At 28.7% G+C, this 27,383-nt stretch overlaps 3 protein-coding genes across 22 annotated transcripts in view; 2 read left to right on the top strand and 1 right to left on the bottom strand.

Annotated features, from left to right (window-relative positions):
• The window catches only part of LOC100163433 (peripheral plasma membrane protein CASK), a 95,241-nt gene extending 77,785 nt beyond the window's left edge, over positions 1–17,456 (bottom strand). For 2 of the 13 annotated variants that reach the window (XM_008182587.3, XM_008182592.3), the window contains exons 1-6: positions 10,496–11,329; positions 2,689–2,801; positions 2,522–2,627; positions 867–944; positions 612–787; positions 419–493 (exon numbers count right to left, since the gene is read on the bottom strand). In XM_008182587.3, the coding sequence (XP_008180809.1) occupies positions 419–493; positions 612–787; positions 867–944; positions 2,522–2,627; positions 2,689–2,801; positions 10,496–10,554 (607 nt within the window). In that variant the 5' untranslated portion in view covers positions 10,555–11,329. Of the gene's footprint in view, positions 1–418; positions 494–611; positions 788–866; positions 945–2,521; positions 2,628–2,688; positions 2,802–10,495; positions 11,348–17,437 lie in introns of those variants that run through there. The other 11 variants (XM_008182595.3, XM_001951073.5, XM_016802617.1 and 8 more) reach the window with 11 other exon arrangements.
• LOC100168229 overlaps positions 1–27,383 on the top strand; it is a 396,335-nt gene that overhangs the window by 346,176 nt on the left and 22,776 nt on the right. The gene's annotated exons all lie outside the window — the stretch shown is intronic.
• Positions 12,147–25,401, top strand: LOC100159345 (copper-transporting ATPase 1). 5 transcript variants are annotated; one of them, XM_001945505.5, is made up of 22 exons: positions 12,147–12,869; positions 19,402–19,537; positions 19,780–20,001; positions 20,067–20,238; positions 20,296–20,589; positions 20,650–20,813; positions 20,982–21,211; positions 21,283–21,472; positions 21,542–21,781; positions 21,849–21,989; positions 22,058–22,166; positions 22,225–22,478; positions 22,539–22,736; positions 22,810–22,969; positions 23,032–23,200; positions 23,264–23,411; positions 23,496–23,616; positions 23,710–24,056; positions 24,137–24,286; positions 24,357–24,427; positions 24,506–24,655; positions 24,795–25,401. In XM_001945505.5, exons 1-22 carry the CDS (start codon positions 12,808–12,810, stop codon positions 24,913–24,915), a joined length of 3,849 nt encoding a protein of 1,282 aa, XP_001945540.1. In that variant the 5' UTR covers positions 12,147–12,807; the 3' UTR covers positions 24,916–25,401. The 5 variants fall into 5 exon arrangements, with proteins under 5 accessions (XP_001945540.1, XP_008180820.1, XP_016658104.1 ...); XM_008182598.3 differs by lacking the exon at positions 12,147–12,869 and adding an exon at positions 17,709–17,949; XM_016802615.2 differs by lacking the exon at positions 12,147–12,869 and adding an exon at positions 18,098–18,218.

The following is a 27,383-nucleotide window of genomic DNA, read 5'->3' on the forward strand; positions in this document are numbered from 1 at the left end:
ACAGTAACTAGTTTTAATTTTTGATCATGTCAATTTTTGTACTGCTTGTTATAATGTATAATGTTATAATATTGTTCAATATAACCTTGGAAATTGAATCATTATTTAAATTTTTAAATTTAAAGTAAACTTAGTATATATTTGTGATTTAAATATTATTGGCTCATAAATTATTTATAATGAAGTATAAAATATCATAATATATTACTATAAACCATGAACAGAAATTTATTTTTTAAATAACCAAGTTCTAAAATAGGTATTTTCTAATTATTATTATGAAAAAATATTTATTATCAATAACAAAATATCAAAAAATTATTTTTAATTATTTTTTTTTAAATGTAAAATAAAATAATAATATAGTGTACCAACACCAAAGGTTACAACAATTCTAAACCCATTTAAGTGCTCTTACCCTGTCTGTCTGATTGTAAATAAACTTGGCCGTTAGCACTCAAATTAGGTCGGGACAAATCATCAAAACTTTTTGCTTAAAAAAAAAAACAAAACAAAACAAAATAAAAAAAAAAAACAAAAACAAAAATAAACAAAAAATAAAACAAAAACAATAACAGTCAATGTTTAACGTGTTATGAGGTTTTCAATACCTCCATTAATAGAGCTTCCATCGTGCAACTGTATTGCTACGCCAAATCCTCCAAGCTTAACTGGAGCTGAATTCTCTTTTGTGGCTAATAGGACACAATGAGGCTTTATATCTCTATGAATAATGTCATTCTCATGACAATATCTGATTGCTTCAAGTGTTTGTCTCATATAATGGCTACAAAATAATTAATATAAATGCAATTGTCCAAAAAGATTATAAATATTTAATGTGCTTAAACAAAATACAATATTACCTTGCTACTGCTTCACTGTAAACAAAACCAGCTGTAGCTCTACGTACGATTTCAAAACAAATGTCTGACCCATCCATACTGAAAATTAATTAAATTGTGGTTTAAGACTACACCAATTAAATAACATGTACAACAGTATTTATATAACAAATTAAAGTACTTTTCGGTCATCCCGACTACCACTTGACGCCGGGAGTCTCAATTCCGTTTTATCGACTACTATCACTGATACTAGCAGCCAGACTTTTTAGTTCGGTCTTTTAATACAAGATGCACATGAATTGACTTTTATATAAGTAGGAGTAATGTATATTAGTATAATGTTTATAATCAGTTATTACATAAATTATCTCAGCAGAGGAGAGTTAAAATATAAAACATAAAATTATTATCTACAAAGTGTAAAACAAAATCAAAAATTAAAATATTATCACAAAATGTGAAAATTAACACAGCAGTGGAGAATTATAGAATAAAACATAAAAAAATATTATCACAGTTAAAATAAGTCAAAAATTCTATTTTTGGGGACCAATTTTCAGAAATATTTTAATATGTTATCGAATGAATCTCCTTCGATGTTTTGTCTCCAGATAAACTCTGCCAGATAGGACTCCAAATGATGGCATCTGGCTCCCCTATGCTTATATTTCTTCATATAGCCAGGTCCCAAAGACTTATAATATGCTGAGTATCAACCCTAGTAACCGGATCAACAAATTTATGAGTATGATTGACTATACCATGCGTGTTATGTATTTGGCTTTGGTTAGTTCATGTGTATCATATCCGCGCTAACAGTCTGAATATTATATGGTTGTACCAACTTTTATATTTTGTTTTATTTTAGTTAATAGCATTTACCATACGATTAGGAACTTTAATTAGAAATGTCTCATTAGTATCACAACAAATTCCTCTAAATATCCACTGGTGTGGTAATATCCTTCCAGCATTGTTCTTTATTTTTGAAAACATACTCGTCGATTTCAAATTTTTTTTTCCAGTCCTTGTAATTGTTTTATTAATTTTTCTAATTGCTATGGTACACACTTCACACGTGTAATTGTTCCAATTAACAACCGGGCAATGATGCATATTCAAGTACTTTTGACAACATTTAACGGAGGTCATTTCTGCTCTCTAATATATAAAAGGGAGTATGGTTAAGAAAACATACTACTTTTTTAGTATTTTCAAACCTAATGCATATTACTTTTATGTTGACACGTCTTCACGTTGCATTTCAAAAAATTTATTTTTTTCCAATTTATAGTTTTTTTCATACCTGTTAGGTAAATTCCAAAGATCCATAATTATTTAAAAATAAATAAATAAAATAATATGTAGATGACAGTGTAGATGACGGAAATGACTGCGGTAATCAAGATAGAGAACTGGCGGTAGTTTCGGCATAGGCGTGGTAATCGAGATAATGGAATTGAGACTCGCGGTAGTTGGGATAACCGAAAAATACCCGAATTAAGTAAATAAATGTCTATTACCCAAATACACTTAAACTTAAAATCAAATAATCATGTTAAATTTTTAACTTAATCCCTTATATTATGAACATTCATCAATAAAAGTAAATAAATAAAAATACTGACCACACTGTTTTAATTAAAAATAATATATGTATATTAAAAACTTACTATTCGAAAACCATATATAACATTCCTTCGGAGCTATATGTTTCCAGTAATTCCACAATATGAGGATGTTTTAGCATGTGGCATATTGTTGCTTCTCGTTTTAAATCTGTGATAAAAATACATTTTTTTATCAATAGGTATTTTAGAGAAAATTAAAGATTAAATACCTGATGTGCTTAAACCAGGACTTGATGTGAAACTTGCTACGTCGACAATTTTAACAGCAAATTGTTGTCCAGTTTGACGATGAACACATCTTTTAACCAAGCTGAATGGTCCTCTGTAATATATAATGAAACAATGATTACTATAGTGATCATCAGTTGTTTTTTATATATATTAGACAAATAATAACAAAGTAACTTGGTTAATTATTTTTTACCTACCTAAATAATATTTTTACGAAGATTAATAATATTTATGTAATTTTTTAACAAAATGTTTAACATATTACAAGAATGGCTAACATGTAAACTTGGAACACACTATTGTCAGAATTTAAACTTTAATAATGTAGGTGAGAAGTTCAAAGACGGTTTTCTGTTTGCACTTTTATTTCAGAAATACCAAGTAATGCCTGAAAAGTATGTGCATGTATTTAAAAAATCTAATAATTATGATATATGTTTGAGCAATATGAAAAGTATAAACATGTGGCTACAATTTCTGGAAATTATTATTGAAGAAGGTGCAATTTGTGAAATATCTCATGGTCAATCACTTGCAGTTACAACACTTTTATACAAATTATACATTAAGCTAGAAATGTCAAAAAAATACAAAATATTAAATTATATCAATGTTGAAGAAAACCAAAAATTAAATAACAACATCATAGTAAATGTATGTAATAATAATAATACTTATTTGTCACATCAGAAAGAAATAAATAATAAAGAAAGACTAAATAAAAATCATGAAAAATGTTGCTATGTTTCTAAATTATTTTCTAATTTAGATAGTATTTCAAACAATGCTATTGATGTGTTAAAATCAATAAATTGTATTAATACACGTAAAGGTAATGGTTTAAAGATGTTGGAACATAATATGAATAGTTTTTATGATCTATTTATTATGACTTTAAAAAAAAAAAATGAACTCATCGAAAAATATAATGAAACATTATGCAGAAGTGAACTTCTTAATATTCTCAATATAGAAGAAGAAAATAACATAACAACTGATAATAAAAACATCACGATCACAAAATTGGAAAATGAAAATGTCATTCAAAATATTGACTTAGTATCTCAAGAAGACTTAAAAAATGATAGCTCAACAATAAATAGTTTGCAAATAGAAGAATCTATTATCACTCAAGGATTAGATGAATTTAAGAATGAACATTTTGTGAAACAAGATATTTTTAATGAATATTTACAACACACCGGATCTTGGTCCTCTGAATATTTGAATGTAGATTCATTTAAATTCAAACAAAACATTCTATCAATGATAATAAAAGAAGTTTTGAATTTTGAATATGGTATAAGTGAAATTAAATTTATTAAAATAAAAAACACAAACGTAGCTGGAGTAGTTGATGTAATAAATAATACAAAAGTGGTTAAATTAATGAAAGACAACTTACGAAATAAAGGAATATTAGGTTTTACTGCTGAAGATGCCATATCAGCATGTTTTAATGCATATAATGAAGAAATGAAGATTTCAATAAATAAAAGTAAACTATACGAAGTTGTAGAAGAAGATGAAAATCTTTCAGAAAATACAAGTATTACAACAGAAGATAGTAAGAATAAGAAACTAGAAAAAGATTCAGATTATAATAAAAGTGGTAAATATTTTAAAATCACAAATCAATTTTTATCTATATAAGTCCTAAGTACCTTGCTTACTTAATATAAACGGGAGAAATCACTAAAAGCTTTTTTCGAGGCTTTTTTAATATTTTAAATATTTCTAATGATATCTACTTTTTCTATTATATATTGATAAATGTCGATACCTACATAAGACCACTGTAAATCTCGGACGTTTTTTATCAAAACAGCCTTAATGTAAGCCAAAAATGTCAGTCAGCTAGGAAACAGCAGATATTTTAAAACAAAATTATTATTTTTATTTCTTATTTAATTTTGAAAACTGACAAGCATTAAAATACTTAATTTCTAACGTTTTATGTTTAAAACAATTTGCTAAAATAAAAATATTAACAGTTTCCCAATTGATGCAAGTCAACTTGTCTATACTCTGTTCCAATTAAGAACGTGACTCGGCAACGACCAGTTTACGTCGGGCGGCAGTCAGACATATGGTGAGACACGTCCCCACTACAGCGACACGTCGGGTGCTGCCGCGGAACTAAAGCTCCGCCCATGCACACAACTCGGTCGCCGAGTCACATTCTTAATTTGAATAAAGTATAGGAATTCAAACATATTTTAATTTTAAAAATCAAACAAACAATTTTTGCATGGCTAAAGCTATTTTAAATTCATAAATTTGTTTTGAATATTTTGAACTATAGCTCAAATTACATGTGCATACTATCTGATGTGTGTTATAATTAAATAGTAGATATACACTTATCATAATGATAATTTACTACTGGATTTACTACCTACTCACATAGATACAAGCCATTTCCATATGTAACGCAAGAATAAATAACCTTAACCGTCTACATAACATCTTAAAAATTACATGTTTACAGGGACCATAAATAATAAATACCCAAATAATTAATATAAATATTTATCTTAAAATGTTTATAGAAGTTAAAAAAAGAACAGAAAATGATTCAATAAATAGTATGTCAGTTATAACCCCATCTATAACTACAAGTAGATCAAACAGCAGTGAAGAATTGATTTATACAACAAATAAAAAGCGTATAAATAAACTTATTCAAACCCCAGAAAATATTCCAGAACCTGATTACAACAATCCTGTTCTAAGTTCAATGGCTAATTTAGGAAAAATAATTGACGAAAAACAAAAAAAAAATCATGATTTACAAATTGGAGATGAAATAAATTGCATAGGAGAATACATAAAATTAAATCAAGGAATAAATGGTTGGATACTTTTACAATTCCCTGTTCATCCTCTACAAATGGCTTTACTTGAATTTATGTTAACTGGTAAAATGCCATATTTTGGAAAAGAAATATGTGAAAAGTCCAAGAAAAAGTCTAATATAGTTCCTGAGTACCAAGATAGTGAAAATATGTACACTGTTTCAAATACTTATTTGACAAATTGCATTAAAATCATAAGGCACCCAGATGAAATGTACAGTGAAAAATTGAATGATTTTTTACAATTTTACGACCAACAAAATTGTATTCAAATACAATTAAGCAATCTTAATAATATAATAAAAGAGCCTAAAAAAGCTGCGGATATCTTAGTTGGATTGATTTTAAATGAAGACAATGTTAGGACCCCAAGTATATTTTTTAAGCCTATAAATATTTACAATAATTATGATGATGATAGCATAAAATCTGAAAAAGATGATAAACAAATTAGTACACTACCTTCTACAACATCTGGCTATAAACCCGAAACAATAACTTATGAAATTGCCAATAAATTTCAAATACTAAGTACAGATTTAAGAAGGCATGAAGGTAATTTAACCAATTATACATTTACAGCATTATATTTATGTGATATTTGGAAAACTATGGAACATAATTATATACACAAAATAAAGGAATTGTTAAATAATAAGGATAAGTTTTTCAAAGAAGTGAGAATAAGCAAAAACTTAAGCATAATGTCAATTTATCAAACAATAAAATGTCAGAATTCTTGCATAACAAATCTAATAAGTAAGTATGAAAATAAAATTCAAAATCTATTAACAGACAACCATAAAAACTTAAGACACTACATTTTTGAATTACAAACCAATTTGTGGGATGAAGTGGATAGTGAGTTAGAACAAGTAACACAATTTATTAATAATACAATTTATGAACAGTGGATACTTAAGAATAATACATTGATTAGTACCTATAGTCAATTATTGGAAACTGAAATGAAGCGAGCAATAACTACTTTAAACTTCTTAAATAGGTATTATGTTGATATTAATGAAACTAACATTAATGAATTTGACTTTTATTCAGTCATTATTGATAGCAATGATGATATTGATAAATTTAACATGCATTGCTTAGACACAATAAGTAAATTTAAAAAATATGTGCATGATAATTATGAAGTAGAAGATGGAATAGATCAAGGAACTTGGACTGTAAGTGTACAAACAGAAACTAACAGACTTTTAAATCAAATATATAGACTTAAAGCTAGTTTACTTCTAGATATAAAAGATTTAAAAGATTTAACAAACATAGATCATCATTTAGAAAAAATACATACTATATACCAATTTAAGATAAATGATGTAAATAAATTATGTGAATTATTAGAATGTGTAGGAAAAGATATCAAAAAAGTTCATATCAAACACATTTCTGGACAATTTTTCATAAATGAATTGAGTGTTTTTGTAATAATTTGCAGACAAGTATTCCATTCAAAGAATAAATTTAATATGGAGCAATTAAGAACTATTGTAAATACACTTTTAGATTATGCTCCTACATACAAAATAGAAATTAGCAATTTTATTGATACATTGAACAAACTTTGTAAAATAAAACATATATATCCAAAAAAATGGCCAGTAGATAATCAATTTTACAATCACTTTTATAAAGAACTATTTGGTGGTAACATAACAACTATAGATTGGAGAGACTTTGTAGTACAATGTATGGAACTTCCTTATCCAACTATTGAACAACTATTGTTTTATCGAAAATTATTCCAAGATTATGATATTGGAAATGAGACAATAACAATAGAAAGTTATGAAGCAACACAATTATGGTTTGAAAATGAATCAAATCAACACAATGATGCTAAATGGTTATTATATGATATGTATCAAGTCCGAGATGGACTTAATTATAGTACTATGCTTTTAGCATTTTGCAGAGACGAAAAACCATGTATTGGTTTAGGGAAATCATTTAGTTTAATTTTTGGTTGGAATCCATTTGATTTGAAAATCCAACATCCGAAACAATCTATTTATAAATACGAAGAATCAGAAAGTGACATAGAATATGTGAATACTGTCAATAATGAAATATATCCATCCGAATCATCCTGCGAAGAATTCATTTTTGACCAAGATATTATGACATGGTTCTTATTAAAAAATTTTAAATTATACATGGACAGCAAAGATCATATAGGAAATATTAATATTCCAAAAATTGCCAAATCAATATTTGCAAATAATCAAACTCTACAAGTAATCCCTACAGTTATTGATTTATTTAAAAATAATATAATGGATAATTTGTACAGTACTGTATACAAATTTCAAGCAAAAGAATTGCAAGAAATTGCAAAAAATGTTGTATTGAAATACTATGATTTAAATTCCTTAATATAATATTCAATAATAGCTCATAATTTATACATAGGTATAAGGTTAACATTTAATAAGTAAAATAATAAACAACAATTGTGACAAAAACTATTTACAATACCTATTAAATAATTAAATGATATAACATAAATAGGTAAATATTCTATTCAACATCCACAATATCCAGGGCAATATCTAAACGGAATACAATATTATTTAACACAACATGAAAAGCTCGATGAAAAGCAAAATCAACTATTTTTAATAGAAGATTTAAAAATGTGTGACTCATAAATAGATAAATAGTTAGAATGTAAAACAAATTGAATTTTAAAATATTATAGAAGAATATAATTTATGAAACCAATAAACAAACAGGGTTTATAAATTTCTTTTAAAATACATGAGTTTGATTACTCAATACTCGACTCAATACATCCATCAATAAAAGGGGTCAATAACGACATAGGAAGAAACAGATGGATAAAGACTTGTCTATGTAGTTTTTTTATAATACTTTTACTTTTAATTGTTATATAATAAATGCATGCTACCTATATACGTTAGCTAAATTGGTTGATTATATTGATATTGATCTAATTTTTTTTATTTTAACAGATACATTCATAATTTAATCAAACTTAAATACTATTATTAATTGGTTTTTTTTTTGTAATTATAAACTATTAAGAAGGTACCTACCCAGCTGCAGTTTGGAAATCATAAATATATTTCAAGCATGTGTAAATTAATTTCGGTCTGTATCTACATTTGTGTTTACTTATACCTATTTTTCAAACAGCATTTAAAATATTAAAAATAATTTTATATTAATAAAGAAAGTTTTTATGCCTAGTTAGGTGTAGGTCGTAGTGGGTACCTTGTACCTATGTCAATTATAAATTAAATTAAATTTTCACTTAAAGCCGAATAAGGATATTATACACATTGCATAAATGTAAGATATCAACTCCATAAACATAACCCATTCGATAATTATTCAACCTAATACATTATTTGGCATAGGAACCTACCTGAGCTACATACCTTTGTTATTATTAAATATACATTTTCATTATTGTACCTGTAGAATAAAATATGTGATGCATAATTGTTTATTCAAATCATAGAACAAATTAGATACCTATAAATTATTCAAGTTTAAAAATGTTAGGAGAAAGTTATTAACTTTTATATTTTTTTTTTTTGTATTTTATTATCTAATTTTTAAATTTGATTCCAAACCAATAAATTCCTTTTAGGTAGGTACCCACCTCTTGGTTTTACTATCAATTAAATATCACTACCGATTTGTATGATTGGTATGTACCCTTGTAGGTACAATGCAACAATTTATTTGATCTAATACAGTGATCGAAATGGCTCAAGATAAGTGGAGGGATACCTTACAATTCAGATTTCCTGATATCATCATAACATTCTTCTGTTTTTCATCCAACAAAAAAGTAGAGGGATGCCATCCCTCTATATCCCCCCCCCCTCGAGCACTGATCTCACATAATATCAGTCCAAATTAAATTACATCAGAAGGTATGTTCACTATGAGCTAGCATAGAAATTCTGTACTGCACAGAAGGGAAATGCATTGAAGTAGTTGTTGCTTTTAAATTTAATTGTTGCCAATGATGGATATGGACATCGCACCAATTTTAATCAAGACACAATTAGTGACAATTTGTAAACATGCGCAACATTTATGAAGACCCTGCACATATAAGGACACATTTTTAAGCCTACCAAAACAAACAAAAAGGCCAAAATATGTTTTTAACCTGATGTTGAGTCAGTATTTTTTTGTTGTAACTAGTCCGACAAATTATCCAACTAGGTATCTACCAAGAGAAAATATAACATATTATATCGTAATAATAAAAAGATAATTTTACATGGTGCAATGCGTTGTGTATTATATTATACAAAATACAACCATATGAATTGAACTAAGTCCTAATTATTAAATCGGTTAATTAAAAAACATTAGTAGGTACCTTAAAGTAATAATTTCCCATTAAAATGACAAAAACAAAAAGAAAGTCTTTGAACTGCATTCCTAGTTGCTAATATTTAAAATCTTATAGTCCGCCTACAACTTACATGTTTAATAATATATAGGGTAATATATTATGTGTTTAACTAGGTAGTACTAACTACCTACTTTTCTAACTTATAACCATATAGGGTAAGACGGTAAGATTTTAAAATAGCCTACAAAGATTTTGGCACCCTCAAATGAAAATTTGATTATGACGCGCCTGGTTGCAACTCATGACACCAAAAGCATCCCGACCAGACAAATGGATGTATGGGCTATGGAAATTTAAAATTAAGTCTGACAACAAATCATGCATGTACGACAAAAAGAACTCTCAGCGCGACCATCTATCTGCCTACAGATCGGACAAGGTACCCAAAGTAGAAAGGTACCAAGGTGGGTGAGTCGTGGGTGGATAAGAACAATTCAATCGCAATAATACTATATAGGTAGATTATGGTAGGTAGGTACCGGAGTACAGGATAAGGACACTCACTTTCCGATGGTCTCGAGCAGTTCGTAGACATCGTCGAAAAGCACTTCCTCGTCGGCCATGGTTGTGTTCGCCCAACGGGCCCACACAAGCGCACACACGAAGGACACAAAATGACTACTCGACACCGGTCATGACGACGACACGGAGAAACACTACACGGAATGCCAACGAGTCGAGTGCGGTTGAGGGGAGCAGGACGTGGCGAGGACGTGTGCGCGACACCGCTACAATAATATTACATTTGTCAACGATGAGTAATAATATTGGCCGCGACTGCCGACTGGGGGACACACCACATGCGCGCGCGGACACGTCTGTGACCACTGTCCACTGACGGCAACGAGTCGCGAGTCGCGACGGCACCACGTCGGACGACGACGCGGAAACGGCTTTCGGGAGTCGGCCACCGTCGCCACAACCGCCTCCACACCACTACCACCACCAGGCACCAACCAACGAACCGTCGGGAGTCGGGACAGACGGGGACGACCCGCGACCGTGATGTGCCGTCACCGTAAGTCACTTGTGCCGATGCGGCCGTCAGCTGTAGCGGGCTGCGGACTGCGGTTCGCCGACTCGGCTCACGTTGGTCGGTTCGGTTCGGCGCCCGGTGCTGCCCAGTGGTCTGCAGCCAGGCTCCGCTCAGTCGAGCAGTTCGTGTTTGATACTTTGATGCCTTGATGGTACTTGCGACGCGTCCCCGCCCCGCTACGGCTGAACTTTGCCCCGTTAAGGTATTGCTCGGGCCGCGGCAGATCTCGCGTCTAGGTTGCGCACCGACGCGCCGACAACTTCATCCCGGTGCCGCCGCACCACCCGTTGATAACACGACGTGATATTTTGATAAGGTTACGTAAAGTGTAAACACAAACAGTAAACAACTCAACGGTACACGGCCACAAGTCGGATCTTCGATGGGAATATTTTTTTAATTTTTAAACAACTTTTATTACAACTAACGTGATTAATCTTTCTACATTTCTAAACTAACAATAAATAACAGTTAAAATAAGGTATTTCTAGTACAAAATAATATCATCATTTTATCAGCAGTAATACTACAGTATCAAAATTTAACTCTTTATAACCAGATGTAAATTGAAAGAACTTATAATAAAATTATACAGTAATAAGGGCACATTTAACTACTGAATCTATGACCTACAACACTTACCCCCCACCCCCTAAAAAAAAACGTTAATTTATGTAAATTTTGTTTTTATAGTGTAATACTATAATATTTAAACATCGGACAAATTATAATATGAGTACGAGAATCCGTGCTGAATATTTATCCGTCCATTTTTCAAAAATCATAATATTCTATTGGTGATTCCGGAGTCGTATAATCGTATATAAACTATAAAGAATAAACCTTGGACCATATTATAATAGATTTCAATTGTCCATATTTTTATTACTTCATGGCACGGATATTATATTATAATATTATTATTATGTCCGTGCACCGTACTTTGTGGTGTAAACACACGATTACAATATGATTGTAGATAACATAATACATATTGTTATTATCTACAATACCCGTGTAAGCACAACAATAACAACATGAGCTGCTGGTGATAATAAGTATTAAGTAATAACAATATTGCCCATCTGTGTTATAATTTATTTATATATTATTATATAGGTAGCCCCGTAAATCATAATATTATTCATCTATTGAGGCACCGTACGTCGTGAGTCGATGTGCATTGTGTAATAGACAATATCGATAATCGATAACTCATCGCTGAACGGATGAAATCGTCTATTATGCGTCTCTAAACGTATGGCCAACGATGGGCGAGCTTAAATAGCCGAGTTTTGTCGAACTCGGCAAGTCGTCGTACCGCGGTCCCGTGTCTCTCCGTTATCACTTTCGAGTGTCTGCGGTGTTCACGACAATAATATTATTGTGTTTGGCATTTTACAATTTCGCCTAATAATCAGTTTTTTTTTACCACACGACCTACCCGGTTCGGATCGTTGACCCCCAGCTGCGGGTCTTGTGTTTTTCTTTAATTCATTTCAATCTTGTAACACCTAATTGGACGCGTGAATTTCGACGGGTCGGTTTGGCCACCGGGTACCGATATTATTATTGGGTTTTTCGATAACATTTCATGCAGCCTGCCAGGCCGGGCGATGATCGACTGTAGACGACGATGCGAACAATGGATGAATTAATGGTCAACAGACAGATTTAGCTTTCTGTTGAATCATCTGATACACTGCTGCGACTGTACTTGGTCGTTCTTACTTCTCGCTTTGCAAATTGTACTTTTAGGGTTGACACTCAAACCTTAACTATGCCGTCCGAAGACATTTTTGAACTCTACAGTCCTCTAAAGCAGACCGATGAGAAAAAACCGTAAGTGATATGATGAAACGATTATTTTGTACCCACCTGCCTAATCATTTATTTTATAGCATATAAGTAATGATTACATATTATAGCATCTTTAAAATAACTTATTAAAACTTATAAAAACCATCAAATATTTTTTGAGACTTGAATAATTGAATAGTATTTTTAATAAATTGACAAAATATTTATTTTGTTTTAATATTTATAACAATATACAATTTTTTCCAAACATAGTACAAATGTTTTGATTACAATCTTCTAGTTTGTATCAAACAACTAACATTATAGTTAAAATAAACATTTAAAATATCTACCTAATTCATTCTGATTTTAATTATTTATTTTTATAAATTTAATTAAGAATTTTTAAATATCCAAAATATTCTATTATTTTAGTAAAATAAAACAAATCAACATAGGTTTCTAAACATTTTTTTTAAAAAACTTCTCTAATGAATTAAATTAGTATTTCTCTAACTTGTCTATTCTGAAATCATAAATGGATTATAACATGTAAGAATCTTGCTTTAAGAAGGCTTGGCTACCAGTGACGCCGATCACTTAATTTATATATGACATATGTTATGTCATAGTAGGTTTTTTAGACGGAGGGCCCATCGTAGGATACTGCAGGGGACCCCACTGTGGATCCAGAATTTACATAAAACGTAAAAATAAATAATTAAACATTGCATTATACCTATGTAGGTGCTTTCATTGCATCCAATTCTTTTATTGAAAAAGGGGGGATTATAGGGGACCCCTTGATGTATGATCGATGTAATAGTATATTTTAAACACTTTGGTGCCACTGTTGGCTACAATATTGTTAACAATTAGACTTTCTAACTGAATTCAGTGGCATAGTGGCCGTTGTTTACCTGGTGCAATTGTGTCTATAAATGCAATAGGTAGTTTGTGAATATTAAATATACTAAGTGTCCCGCGAGGATTTACACATTGCAATATTTCCTAAGATAATAAATTTATCATAAATCCGTTTTTTTAATTAGACTCATGGACACCATAGACAAAGACTACATATATTTTATTTTTTGGTAAAAAAGTTTAAAAAATGTATTTTTTTATTGTTGAAACAATTAAAGATAGCTGTTTTATAGAGTTTGTTTTTCTCAGTATGTTGACCTTCCAACATTTTATTTTCATTATTAATATTTTTTTAGCTTATAGATTGGTAATACGGCAAAAAACCGGTTTTTTTCCGGGCGGCAAGTCCCCCTCTACAACTTAAAGGTGCATCCTCACAGGACATCCTGTATAGAATACATATATTTGCTATTTTTTTTCTATTTGCGTCAGGTTTGAAACGTCATTCGCATTATCACGCCACTGACTGAATTCAGGTAAACATGTATAGGCTAAACTTTATCGCCTTGTAAGAACAAATAATTATACAAATATTTGTAGAAGAAATCTTATCTAACGGTTGATAATAATATCTCACATTCTCACCATGTTGTATAATATTTTTAAAGGTTTATAATATTATTATGTTTAAAAAAAATACCACTGCTTATCATAATTTTAAATTTCTAAATTTAGTCATATAAAATTATTCTTCTGACTAGATAGATATTAATTTAAAAAAATAGTAAAGACTTATAAAATATTAAACATTTAATTAGTTAACTATCAATCATATTTTTGAGTAAAGACTTCAGTTGAGATAAGATTAAAGTTTAATAGAATCATGTATATTACGCTCGATATTACGGGTTGAGTATCATTATTAAGTACCTACTAAAATTGGAGGGCGAATTGGTTGTTAATTTTAATATAGCACTTGACGTATTGTGATTTAAAATTTCAATGAAGATAGAATATTGACTTGACCCTTCCGAATAAATTTGTTTGATACAATCATAGACTGAGGCTTGCCCCCTAAAATATAATAGTATACCATTCTTAAAAGTATGTACCTATAAATTATAATTTAAAAAAAAATGTGTTGAGCCCCCCCCTAAACATTTTTCCTATTTGCGCTTAGTTTGCGATAGTTTAAAATACAGCTTCTCAACTGAGCTCCAAGGCAAGGTTATTGTTGAGTTATTGGGCACCTGGGTGATTACTGATTAGTCATTACTAGCTTACATTATCTGTGTAGGAATGCTTCCACTATGTATAACTGTATTATAATGTATATTACATAATAATAATTAATATTATTATTTATTAATATATATATTATATAAAAATAATTAATATTATTAACTGTTATGTAATGGACAATGGTAATAATTTGTAGTTAATTATAATTTAGTTTATCAATTATAGGTATACCAAATTAACATACTAAATGTATATGAATAGAATAACTAAACTTTGCTCATAGATACCACTTGACACCAATTTTAGAGGGATGTGGAAGTTAATTATTAATCAAGAGTTCAACAACCCCTATAATTAACTCCTGATTGCCACTTAATTTTTATCTGCCCCTTGCCTCATACAAAAATTAAACTTTAATAAAATAATTAATTAAAAATAGGTACCTACATACATTATAACTGGAAAACGTAAGAAAAGAATATTGTGTTTAAATTCATAATTATAATTTATAATTGCAATTTGTCCATTTATCAAGAATAAATATTAATAATGTATTTATTTGATTTTGGCCTAAAAATAAAATATCTATTAGGTATAATAATTATTAATTATATTACTTTTTTAGATTCGTCGCGAATGTATTGATTTTACAACACTGTGTGCAGGGCCGTCCTTAGGGGGGTGGCGAGCAGGGTCCAGGCCCTGGACCTCACGATTTTTGTTTATATTTGGAGGCCTGGCGTTTGAAAAAAGTGGTAAAATTGGTTTTCGCCCTGGGCCTTGCAAATCCTAAGGATGGCCCTGACTGTGTGTTTTTGTTTGTTTATGTCTATGTACACGATAAATAATAAAATAAAATGCTTTGATTTAAAACTTCAGTATCTCTTCTGATGGGAAAATTAATCTAGTTGGTGGATTAAACAGGTATAAATTGAAAATTCCCGATAGTTTTCATATGCCTTGGTAAAACCAAATTTGTCGATGGCTTTTCCCGTGGGCCGTGACATTAAATAACTATTGAGAAAATCAAAAAATTACCTCTCTAATGTACCATCTTGATTCAATTTGCTAAAAGATAAGATACTATATGTTGAAATCGAAGAACTCCTTTTGGTAGAAATTTTGTATACAGGATAAAAAAAACCTCTTGGTAGGTCACATACTAAACAAATACCGAATTTTCTAGCATCATAATATTTTCAAAATATTTAAACTTGTTTTGAGTTATTTATAGACATTTTAAATTTTTATAATTTGTCTATAGTTAATGTTGATTAAATTTTTTTCGTTAAGTCAAGAAGCTTGAAAATGTAATACAAGGTTCTTCATAAGTTGTTTTAATAGTAGTTCAAAAATATTAAAGATACATAAGCAAGGTTTATTTTATGAGCATTTAAAATTAAAATTTTGACAAAACTTGATTATTTGCATATTATTATGTAGTTAATAATTTATAAAATGTTTAATTTGTATAGCTAAGGATTGTAAATTTAAAACAAGGTTTCTCATAAGTAGTAACCAAAAAATCTAATAATATATGTAAGTAAGTACACAGTTTTTTTTTTTATAGATTTAATATTCAAGCAAAGAATACATTATTGTTATTTTGTTTGTAATTTAAAAAAAATATTTGTGGATACTTGAAACTTTTAAGCATAGTATAACATTTTATACTTGCATTCATGTTTCAAATGTAATTTTTGTACTGTATGTTTCTACTGTATTACTAATGCCAAATACTCTATCATAGGGGTGGCCAAATCGCGGCTCTTAACGTAATATTAGACGTAAATTAACGTAAGAGTCAAGATGTAAAAAAAAAAAAAAAAGGTCATATAATATATAATAATATGACCTTTTTTTTTTTACTTCTTGGCTCTTCAATTTTTATTAATATATTTGGCCACCCCTGCTCTATCATAATAGTAGGTAAAATAAATTACTTTAGTATCAATAATATTATAAAATATACTTAGCACGATTAAAGATATACGGTATATAAGGTATATCTTTAATCGTGATACTTAGTAATATAGACTTTATTTTAGAATCATTTTTGGTGTACAATAATTTTATTTCATTGAATGCATATTTAACACATCCATTAAAGTAATACCTCTAGACTCCTACTTTACAGCAGAGCTTTACCCACTTGCCCACTTTATAGGTAAATCAAACAAAACCAATAATTTAAATTTAAAATATTCTCAATGTATAAAATGTATACAGTAAATAAATTAAATAAATATTTTTGAGTATTTCTTTAGAATATAAATTAGTAATACATTTCCGAGATCAGAAAGTGTTACTAAAAATATAAATTTTTCCTATCATTTGTATGTGTAATATTCTTATCTATATTGCTTATTTGAATTTGTGTATTTAATTAATACAAAATTGTATAATATTGTATGTTACATATTTTAATACAATATATAAATTTAAAAACTGATTCATAAATTACAAATGTTATGTATACAAATTATAAATTAAGTACTTACTAGATAGTAAGAACTCGGTACCTATTGGATATTCTTGTGTATTATGATTAAAGAGTAATGACGTTTGAACAGTTTTCAAACTAGTTACTGCTAAATCAATTCAATCAATCTTCCTGTTTTGAGTACCTATTCTTAAGAGATATACCAATTTTTAATCTTTAGCTTAAACAGTGCAAAATTTTATCATTCAAGTATCTCATATTGTTAGTAAAATACTATGTATTCATTAGACATTAGATTATATTTTTAGGTTGATAAGTTATGAAAAGTACCTGTTGTACCTACATAACTACCACTAATTACTTGAAATAGGTAATTACATTTACCAATATAATATTTTTATCGACAAATATTAAGACTTGATAAACTTATTGTAAATTTAAAGGTGGGGGATTAGGAACGTGTAAGAATTTTAGTACCTACAACTGGTGAAAGTGGTTTATTCTAGTTTTTGCTCTTGCCACTTTCCAAGGTCTGTGTTATGCATTGAATTGAAATGTAACAATTCATATGTATGTATACAATTTCTTCTTATCTCTATTAATTTATACATATTTCTGAGCAAATAAATATGAAATTGTTTTTTTACTGTCATTGAAAAGTAATATATCAAATTCACTAAAACTATTTACTAATTATATTGATATAAAATTAATTTTAACATTTTATTGATTAATCATTATTTTTATTAGCAATTTTTTTCTTCTAATTTTGTAATAATTTTAGTTTTTGTTTCGAGGAAAATGGTTTGATTGTTTACTTAACTTTGGTTTACAAACAGGTATCTATAGTGTAATAACTTGCATATAATTAACTTACCTAGTAAGTATTTTAATATCTAAACTATAATAATCAATAATCATCATCCACTTATCAAATATTTAAAATAAATAAATAATATTTTATTAACAAAGTTTATTATACAAATCTCATTAAATACCTGTGTGGCTGTGTATCGTGTTATTGTTATCTAAACCAAACAAACATTTAAACAATTGTATTATTTAACATTGTATTCATTGTATGCAATGTAGATACTTTTATTGAATTGTCCCAATCAAATTAAACTGTATGTTTCATTACACTGTTATGTTTCTTATAAATTAGAAAGTGTGGATTTACTGTTTAAAAGACCTTTGATTTCATTAAATATTTTTGTATTATAAACATGTTTCTATATATTATCTATTTTATTGAATCTAAAATTAATCCTTATAACACCTATATAACATAAAATCATCTTACCTTGTTTATGATTGCAATTGGTATATCATATCATCATCATTATTATTATATTAATATAAAGTTTGAACTTAGTCTCAATCAATTAGTGTTAACTAGGTATTTTGTATATTATAAATGTGTATTATCACATGTTATACATAATATATTTTATAATATTAATAAAACGACAAACTATGGTATACAGTTGTTTTATTTGATTTATTCTTTTTCCTAAACTAGTGTAGATATGATATGGTCCTTAAATTTTAATTACCTTCATATTCCAATAATAATTGATTATTATACTATGACATTTTGTGTATGAGATACCAAACAGTTATTAATAGATTAAAATAATGTATACTGTTTAAAATATTAATTATGTTAAATGTTTTATTATAATGTTTCAAAATAAGTTTTATCTTTTTTCTGGTCACTTAGGTTATCTCTTATTATTATTTCATAGTCCAAGTTTTGCCTCATTGATACACTTTCTATCAATATGAACAGTGTTACTGATGCATAACCCAACTCTCGATTTAGTTTACTTACTTAATGTTTAATTTATAGTATTCATAAATAATAAAATGGCATATTCTTTATTGATTAATGAAGATGATGGCTGGTAAGATAGTTTTAGAATATATACCTACAATTATGTCAAAAAAAGTTTATTAAGTACAAATATTGATAAATTTAAATTGTATATTATATTAAATTTGATATGTATTTTATTATAGTTTACCGCCCAATAACATATCAGACAAATTAATTGACTCGGAGACAGTTGAAAGACACAAAACTATTATATTAACTGTTGTTTCACGAGCCGCTGAAGCAGCCAGTGTAATACTTGACCAAACTGGTATAATCCAGGTGAATAGAAATTATTTCTAAAACCATTGATGCCCAATGTCAAAACATCATATATTAATATTTTATTAAGAGTTTTCTGATACATCTATGTGCAGAGTTAGAAATGTATGTAAATTGTCCAGAATATCAGATTTCAAACCTTGCGCATGAGTTTATCTGAAAAATCCAGAATATTATATTAAATATTAATTAAAAAATATGTTGACCCCTATATTATTATAATTAGATTAAATTGCTTTAAGGTTGTAACAATTGGACCAAACTATTTGCGTGTACTTTATGACGTAAATCAAACTAGTTTCTCAATATTTGTCGAAGTTTTAAAAAAAATGGGCTATCTAGTGTCATTTGAGCCAGAAAAACAAACTGAGGTCACTATACAAGTGGAAGGCATGAAATGTAATTCATGTGTAAAAAAAATTGAAGGCTGTGTTCGAGAAAAAAATGGCGTTTTTAGCATTCAAGTAATATTTATAAATTTGTGTTGCCGCTGTCAATTTTTCATAACTGAATTTATGTACATGTATAGGTGAATCTTGAACAAAAATGTGCTAATGTTGTATACGATTCTAATGCCATATCAGTTTTTGAACTCCAATCAATAATTGCAGAATTGGGTTTCACAGTACCAATTCATCAGACTACAACTGTGATAAAAGTTGATGGAATGTCTTGCAAGAATTGCGTGCGAAACATAGAAAGTAATTTACTAATTTAAAATTATATTTTAAAATTTTCAACTTACCATGATTTCTTAGGTAAAATTGGAGCGTTGAATGGAGTTGTATCAGTATCTGTTAGTTTGGAACAAAAAGAAGCAACTATTGTCCATCGCCCCGGGGACATAAATGATTCACAATTAGCATCAGCCATATCAAATTTGTCTACAAAATTTAAAGTTTCTTTGAATAATCAAAAAATTGAAGCACCCAGTAATGTGTTTAGTATGTTTGTTCCTGAGGATGAATACAGTAAAACATACCTGAACATCAAAGGCATGACATGTGCATCTTGTGTTATTGCTATTGAGAAACACTGTCTTAAAATTAAAGGTACTATTTTATAGGGAAATTTTTAATTTTTTGTTTTGACATTTATCTTTCTTTCTGTAGGTGTTAAGAGTGTATTAGTTGCACTAATGGCCGCAAAAGCTGAAGTTCAATATGACCCTGCATTAGTGCAACCAGAAGATGTGGCTAATTCAGTTACTGATTTAGGCTTTCCTTGTAATGTATTGGCTGACACAAATTCACGTATTACTCAAACTGAATTTAGAGTAAATATTTGTTTATTTTGACTTATAAATTATTATAAATTATTTTTAAGAATAATTTCATTGTAAAATATTTTTTTATTTGAATTTATTATTGAAGATTAAATTTAAATCTCATACATTCTTAATTGTTTGTTTTATTTTATTAAAATAATATATGTATTTTATTAGATTGGAGGTATGACGTGTTCATCTTGTGTAAACAAAATTGAATCAAATTTAATAAAACTGAAAGGAGTACAAACAGCTATAGTGGCACTCACAACTCAAAAAGGAGTAATTACTTACGATTGTGATCTAATTAGTCCACGAGATATTGCTGACCATATTGTTAGCCTAGGATTTACTGCTGACCTGGTGAATAATAAAGATAGAGGGGATCGCAGTTATTTGAATCATAGGTATACTTTTTATTCGACTAATGTAAACTAATAATTTATCTATGAAATGAAATATTGTGATTTTGTTTTAGTGAAGAAATAAAAAAATGGCGTAATTCATTTTTTGTATCATTATTGTTTGGTGGTCCATGCATGATTGCTATGACCTATTTCATGATGGGTATGACATTCAACTTTATTGATCATTCTTCTATGTGCTGTGTGATTCCTGGGCTTTCGCTTGAAAATTTGATTATGTTTCTTTTATCTACTCCAGTTCAGGTATTTGTCGAAATAAATAAGCATATAATAATGATGAAATATTAATTTTGTAGTAAAATGTAAATACAGTTTATTGGAGGTTGGCATTTTCATGTACAAGCTTGGAAAGCCATACGCCATTATACCACCAATATGGATGTCCTTGTATCAGTAGCTACTACCATTTCTTATGTATACTCAGTCATTGTTGTACTCATCGCAATCACTGAAACGCCAGCTAAACATACTAGTCCAATGACTTTCTTTGATACACCGCCTATGTTATTTGTGTTTATATCCCTTGGTCGATGGATGGAGCATATTGCTAAGGTAATAATAAGCTAATAATTGATAATTGAATATAAAAAATAGAAGTTACAATTTCACATAACTTTAGGGGAAAACGTCTGAAGCCCTTTCCAAATTGTTGTCCTTAAAAGCTACAGATGCTCTGTTGGTGACCATTACTGATGACTTCCAAATATTAACTGAAAAAGAAATTAATGTTGACCTAGTTAAACGAGGAGATATTCTTAAGGTATTATACATTTTTTTAAAAAAATGATTCAATCTTATGTATTATATTTTTATGTATTATTCAATTAGGTATTACCTAGTACAAAAGTTCCGGTTGATGGAAAAGTTATTCATGGGCGATCAGCATGTGATGAATCTTTGATTACTGGAGAGTCTATGCCAGTTAACAAAAAGCCAAGTAAATAAAAATAAAAAATTGCATTACAACATACTAAAAAAAATATTTATTTCCATAGGTAGCTTAATAATAGGAGGTTCATTAAATCAGACAGCTCCTCTACTGATGGTCGCTACTTATACAGGAGAAGCAACTATGTTAGCTCAAATTGTACGACTAGTTGAGCAAGCTCAAACATCTAAAGCTCCAATTCAACAATTTGCTGATCGTATTGCTGGTTATTTTGTTCCAGCCGTAGTAGCAATATCCACTATCACACTTGTATCGTGGCTTTTCATTGGTCGCTATTATACTAAATATCTACCTATTTCAGTAAAATGATATACTTTGTTGAGGTTTTTTTAGCACGTATTAATATTTATTTCTATGAAGGATAATGAAAAATATGGTCCAGACGGATGGGAAAATGCTATTCAATACTCATTTAGATGTGCATTGAGTGTTCTGGCCATTGCTTGTCCGTGTGCACTAGGTTTGGCCACTCCAACAGCTGTTATGGTTGGGACTGGTATTGGTGCTCTTAATGGTATACTGATAAAAGGTGCCGACGCTTTAGAAAATGCTCATAAAGTAAGATTCAAAGTTTTAAAGTTATATTAAATATAAATTGTATTTACCATATTATAAAGTATTATTACTTTAGGTCAAATATGTTGTGTTTGATAAAACTGGTACTATAACATATGGAAAGCCCACTGTATCAAGGATTTGTCTATTTGTAGACGACATGATCTGTTCGCTCAGTCTATTATTGTCCATAGTTGCTAACGCTGAAGTTAGTAGTGAACATCCTTTAGCTTCCGGTAATTATTATAACATATTATTCGTTATTTTTGTTCAAAAAAAATTTTATTCAACTCTTTAGCGTTGGTGAAATTTATAAAAGAAATGTTTAAATGTGAGATATCTGGAAAATGTGAACGTTTTCAATCTGTTGCTGGATGCGGTATTAAATGTGTGGTGTCTCATATTGATGACTTATTCAAAAATGGAACTAAATCAGATTTCATTATGAACTACCAAAACCATATAAGGTTGTAATTCCAGTGTTAACTCAAGTACTTTTTTATTAATCCGTTTTGTATCATAATGTATAGAAGTGGAACGAAAGAATCATCATTTGAATTTAACAACATAATTGTTGAACTGGTTTTAGGAAAACCACCTACTCAAGTTCAATCAATACAATTACATAAATTATTAGATATTAATGAAGAGAAAAAACCAAATGAAACAAAATATGAAGTAAAAAAAAAATCATAGAATAGATATATATCAAAATTTGTTCAAGTAATAAATACAAATAAACCAAAATATTTTAAATTTCAGGTATTAATTGGAAATCGTGAATGGATGTTTAGAAATGGTGTTAATTTATCAAAAGAAGTTAATTTTAAAATGATCAGTGAAGAAACCCTAGGCCATACAGCAATCATGTGTGCCATTAATGGTACTATTTATTACCAAATATAACTTATATGACTAATATGACTTATCAAATATATGAATGAAAACTTGATACTAACTAAAATAATTGCATTAGGTTTGTTGGTAGCAACAATCAGCGTATCAGATATGGTTAAACCTGAAGCTCATCTAGCTGTTTATACGTTGATGAAGCGTGGCTATCAAGTGATGTTATTGACAGGAGACAATAGAAAAACAGCCAGCGCAGTAGCAAAACAAGTAGGAATACAAAGGGTGTTTGCTGAAGTATTGCCGTCACATAAAGTAGCCAAGATCAGAGCTCTACAGGAGAAAGGTATAAGAGTAGCAATGGTTGGTGATGGAGTTAATGACTCTCCGGCTCTAGCACAAGCAAATGTTGGTATTGCTATTTCTTCAGGCACAGATGTGGCTGTTGAAGCTGCAGATGTAGTCCTAATGAGAGTAAGTGTGTTATGACTTATGAATATAATATTATAATTTTATTAGTTATATTTGATGTTAACAACATTAACATTTCATAGAATGATCTTCTAGATGTTGTCAGTTGTTTTGACTTGTCCAATAAAACCGTCCGACGAATTCGACTTAACTTTTTATTTGCTAGTATGTATAATTTAATTGGTATACCAATTGCTGCGGGCGTGTTTAGTCCTTTAGGCATCACATTACAAGTAATTTAATAACATAAATAATAAACTTCAAAAACATACACGCATAACTAAATCTGTGTTACCATTTCAGCCATGGATGGCAGCAGCTGCAATGGCATTAAGTTCGGTGTCTGTTGTTGGATCTTCACTTTTACTTAAGATGTTTGTATTTACGATTTTTTTTTTTTATAATATAATTTTTAACAGATAATTTATTATTATAATTTAAATTATTTATAGCTATAAAAAACCAACTTCAGCCACTTTAACTACCCCAGAATATTTGTCAAGATCTCAAACTGAACTTGATACAATTTCCTTGCATAGAGGATTAGACGATATCGAACCATCAATTATGATAAGAGCGTCGACTTCTTCTACAATATCTAAGTATGTACTATGTATCTTATAACTCGATACATGGCATATGCATAAATAATTTTTTCATCGCTTCTAGAGTTTAATTTTATATATTTTACTATACTTTTAATTTATATAAAATTTTAACACAAAAATATTTATGCTTTAGGTTATTGATGGGAAAAACAACTGTTTCTGAAGCTGAAAATCAATTGTTAAACTCCTACGAAGACACGGAAGACCACGATATAGGAAATTATGTTGAAAGAACGAAGAGCATAAATGCTTGAGACTATAACCAATTGTATTTGATACATGTATTGTGTTAAATGCATTTAAACATGACCAATAGCATTTTGTGAATAAGTTAAGTCTTCCTTTTTTTTACATAATTATACAATTTTAAATTTATTTTTATTAAATTTTTTTAATAATCTTGTTTTTGTATGCATTTTTTAAAAAAATAATCAATAAGTTCTATACAATAGAATTCTATTATATATATTTTTGTTAAATTTTTTTTTTTTTCATAATTATATAATTATAATATTTATGTTGTAACACTTTACTTATACTCCTACCATATACCATGTTATACGATTTTTTTTTATGCTTACAAGACTTAAATAGATATTGTTATATTTATTCTTAATATGTTATTTATTATTCAAATTAATGGTTACCATTGTTTTGTATAACAGTATTTCTATGTTGAAATGTGTAAATCTATCTTTAAAATAATATACATAAGAAATATAAACTCATTTTGAATATTATATCTGATTATATTTTTGATAACTTGATACAGAAATGTTATAAATTATGATCATAATATATGAATATGTATGTCCTTGTCTTCCTGTTTGCAATGTAGAAGAAAAATAAACAATAATAGCTGTCGTTTACGCACTTTTCAGTGGTATACTTTCTATCTAACGTTTTAGATAAAACGAGCAGTTAATGCTGTAATCCATGAGAACTTATATGAATTCATATAATTAATTTATTAGCAAATGTTTTAAAACAGTGGTCGTCGACCAGTAGATCGCAACCCATTTTTGGGTCACGTAAGCTTTAAATTTAGGTCGCGATACGTCTTCTTTTTAAAATAAAAAATAAGTTTAATAGATGAAATAAATAAAAATACAATTTATATAATCTATATTCTATTATATAATTGGTATCAAATCACATTATATTCAGTTTATTCAGTTTATTCAGTTATAATAGGTATTACTATACAATATAGGCATTAAACAATTTTAGCTTTGTTTTTGTTTTTCTACAAAGCTTACGTGGGTCGCGAAAAAAGTGGGTCGTGAGTCCAAAAAGGTTGAAGACCACTGTTTTAAAACATATACTGCATTTATAAGGGTCTTCCCTTGTATGTTTCCTTTTATGAATGAACAGCTTTGAACCTGTAACATGAGCTTGATCATGTAAGTCAGATTTATATGGTTTATCTCTATTGGGTATGCAATCTGGTATGAGACTTTAATGATGAAAATGAAGAACCTCTATAATCATATGTTTCGCAAGTCTTCCACGGTATGAGTTCTCATCATGTGTATTTTCAAAGTAGAAAAATGTCTAAATTATGTATCACAAACATTACATTAAATTTTGTAAGGCTTTTCCGGTGTGAATTCTGTTATGTGTTTTTTTTAGCACATGCAGATCTATAATCGCATATATTGTATACATGAGGCTATTTACCAGTATTTATGAGGTTATGCGAATTTAGATTAGTCAAGCTATAAATTACTTTAAAACACGTCCTCATGATAACGATTTTTTTTTAAAGTTAGATTTTTCGTTTGAATTAATATGAGTAATGATTTTCAAATCATGTTTTTCGACAGAAACTATTCCTTCAAATTCAGAATTCTTATTGTAATCTTTTTTCAATTTTTATATTGTCCACAGTTGTAATCAATAGTTTTGAAAAACATAATAATTTCTATAGTTCTAGTTTAAATTTGAGGTCAATAACTATGTATAGGTACATTTACAGATAATATCTGTATTTTATGAATATTATTCATTAAATACCTAATAGATAAATAATAGATAATACAAATTTAAGAATGTTTCATCTTCATCACCATTCTAAAACAATATTACTTAATAACAGATCATACCAACAAAATTATTACAATAGTACCTATCTAATTATAATCGTATTAGGGCCTTGATGTTTAAGCACTAAAAATAAACAAATATTTTAGGTAGGTACCTATCTAAAAAAAATTGTTTTAAAATATTTATACCTAGTCATAACTAAACAATTCATTTACCAAATTGAATATATTTTTATAAATTATCAGTTTAAATTTGAAAAAGGTAGGGTAGGTACTTATATACTGTACGTCTGTTTTATTCATTGTTCATTTATTTTAACACATTCGTGGACATTTGAAATTCTCGGAAGGGGAAAAAACTACTTTTAAAAACGCACATAATTATTAATGCTATATGAACCGGGACACAGTGGAATATTGCAAGCTTTACATTGATAGGTACTGTGTTTGTTTCCTCACGTGTTTTTAGTGCACATTTTGCAGTTTTTGAAGTAATGTTTTCTTTTATACAATGTAATTTAATATTTTTTAAATAATAGGCTATTTGTAACAATGATTATAATAGTATTTAGATACACATTTGTTATAAATTATAATAATATATTTTTTTTTTTCAGATAATGATCATTTACCTATACACAGTGGCGTATCCAGGGGAGGGGCTGAGGGGCTGCACG

Source organism: Acyrthosiphon pisum, chromosome A2 (assembly GCF_005508785.2).
Source record: "Acyrthosiphon pisum isolate AL4f chromosome A2, pea_aphid_22Mar2018_4r6ur, whole genome shotgun sequence".
NCBI lineage: Eukaryota > Metazoa > Arthropoda > Insecta > Hemiptera > Aphididae > Acyrthosiphon > Acyrthosiphon pisum.

Coding starts and splice junctions, on each gene's coding strand:
- LOC100159345 (XM_001945505.5), top strand. CDS start 12,808: ATGCCGTCCGAAGACATTTTTGAACTCTACAGTCCTCTAAAGCAGACC. Junction 12,870..19,401: donor CAGACCGATGAGAAAAAACC/GTAAGTGATATG, acceptor ATTTTATTATAG/TTTACCGCCCAATAACATAT. Junction 19,538..19,779: donor ACCAAACTGGTATAATCCAG/GTGAATAGAAAT, acceptor AATTGCTTTAAG/GTTGTAACAATTGGACCAAA.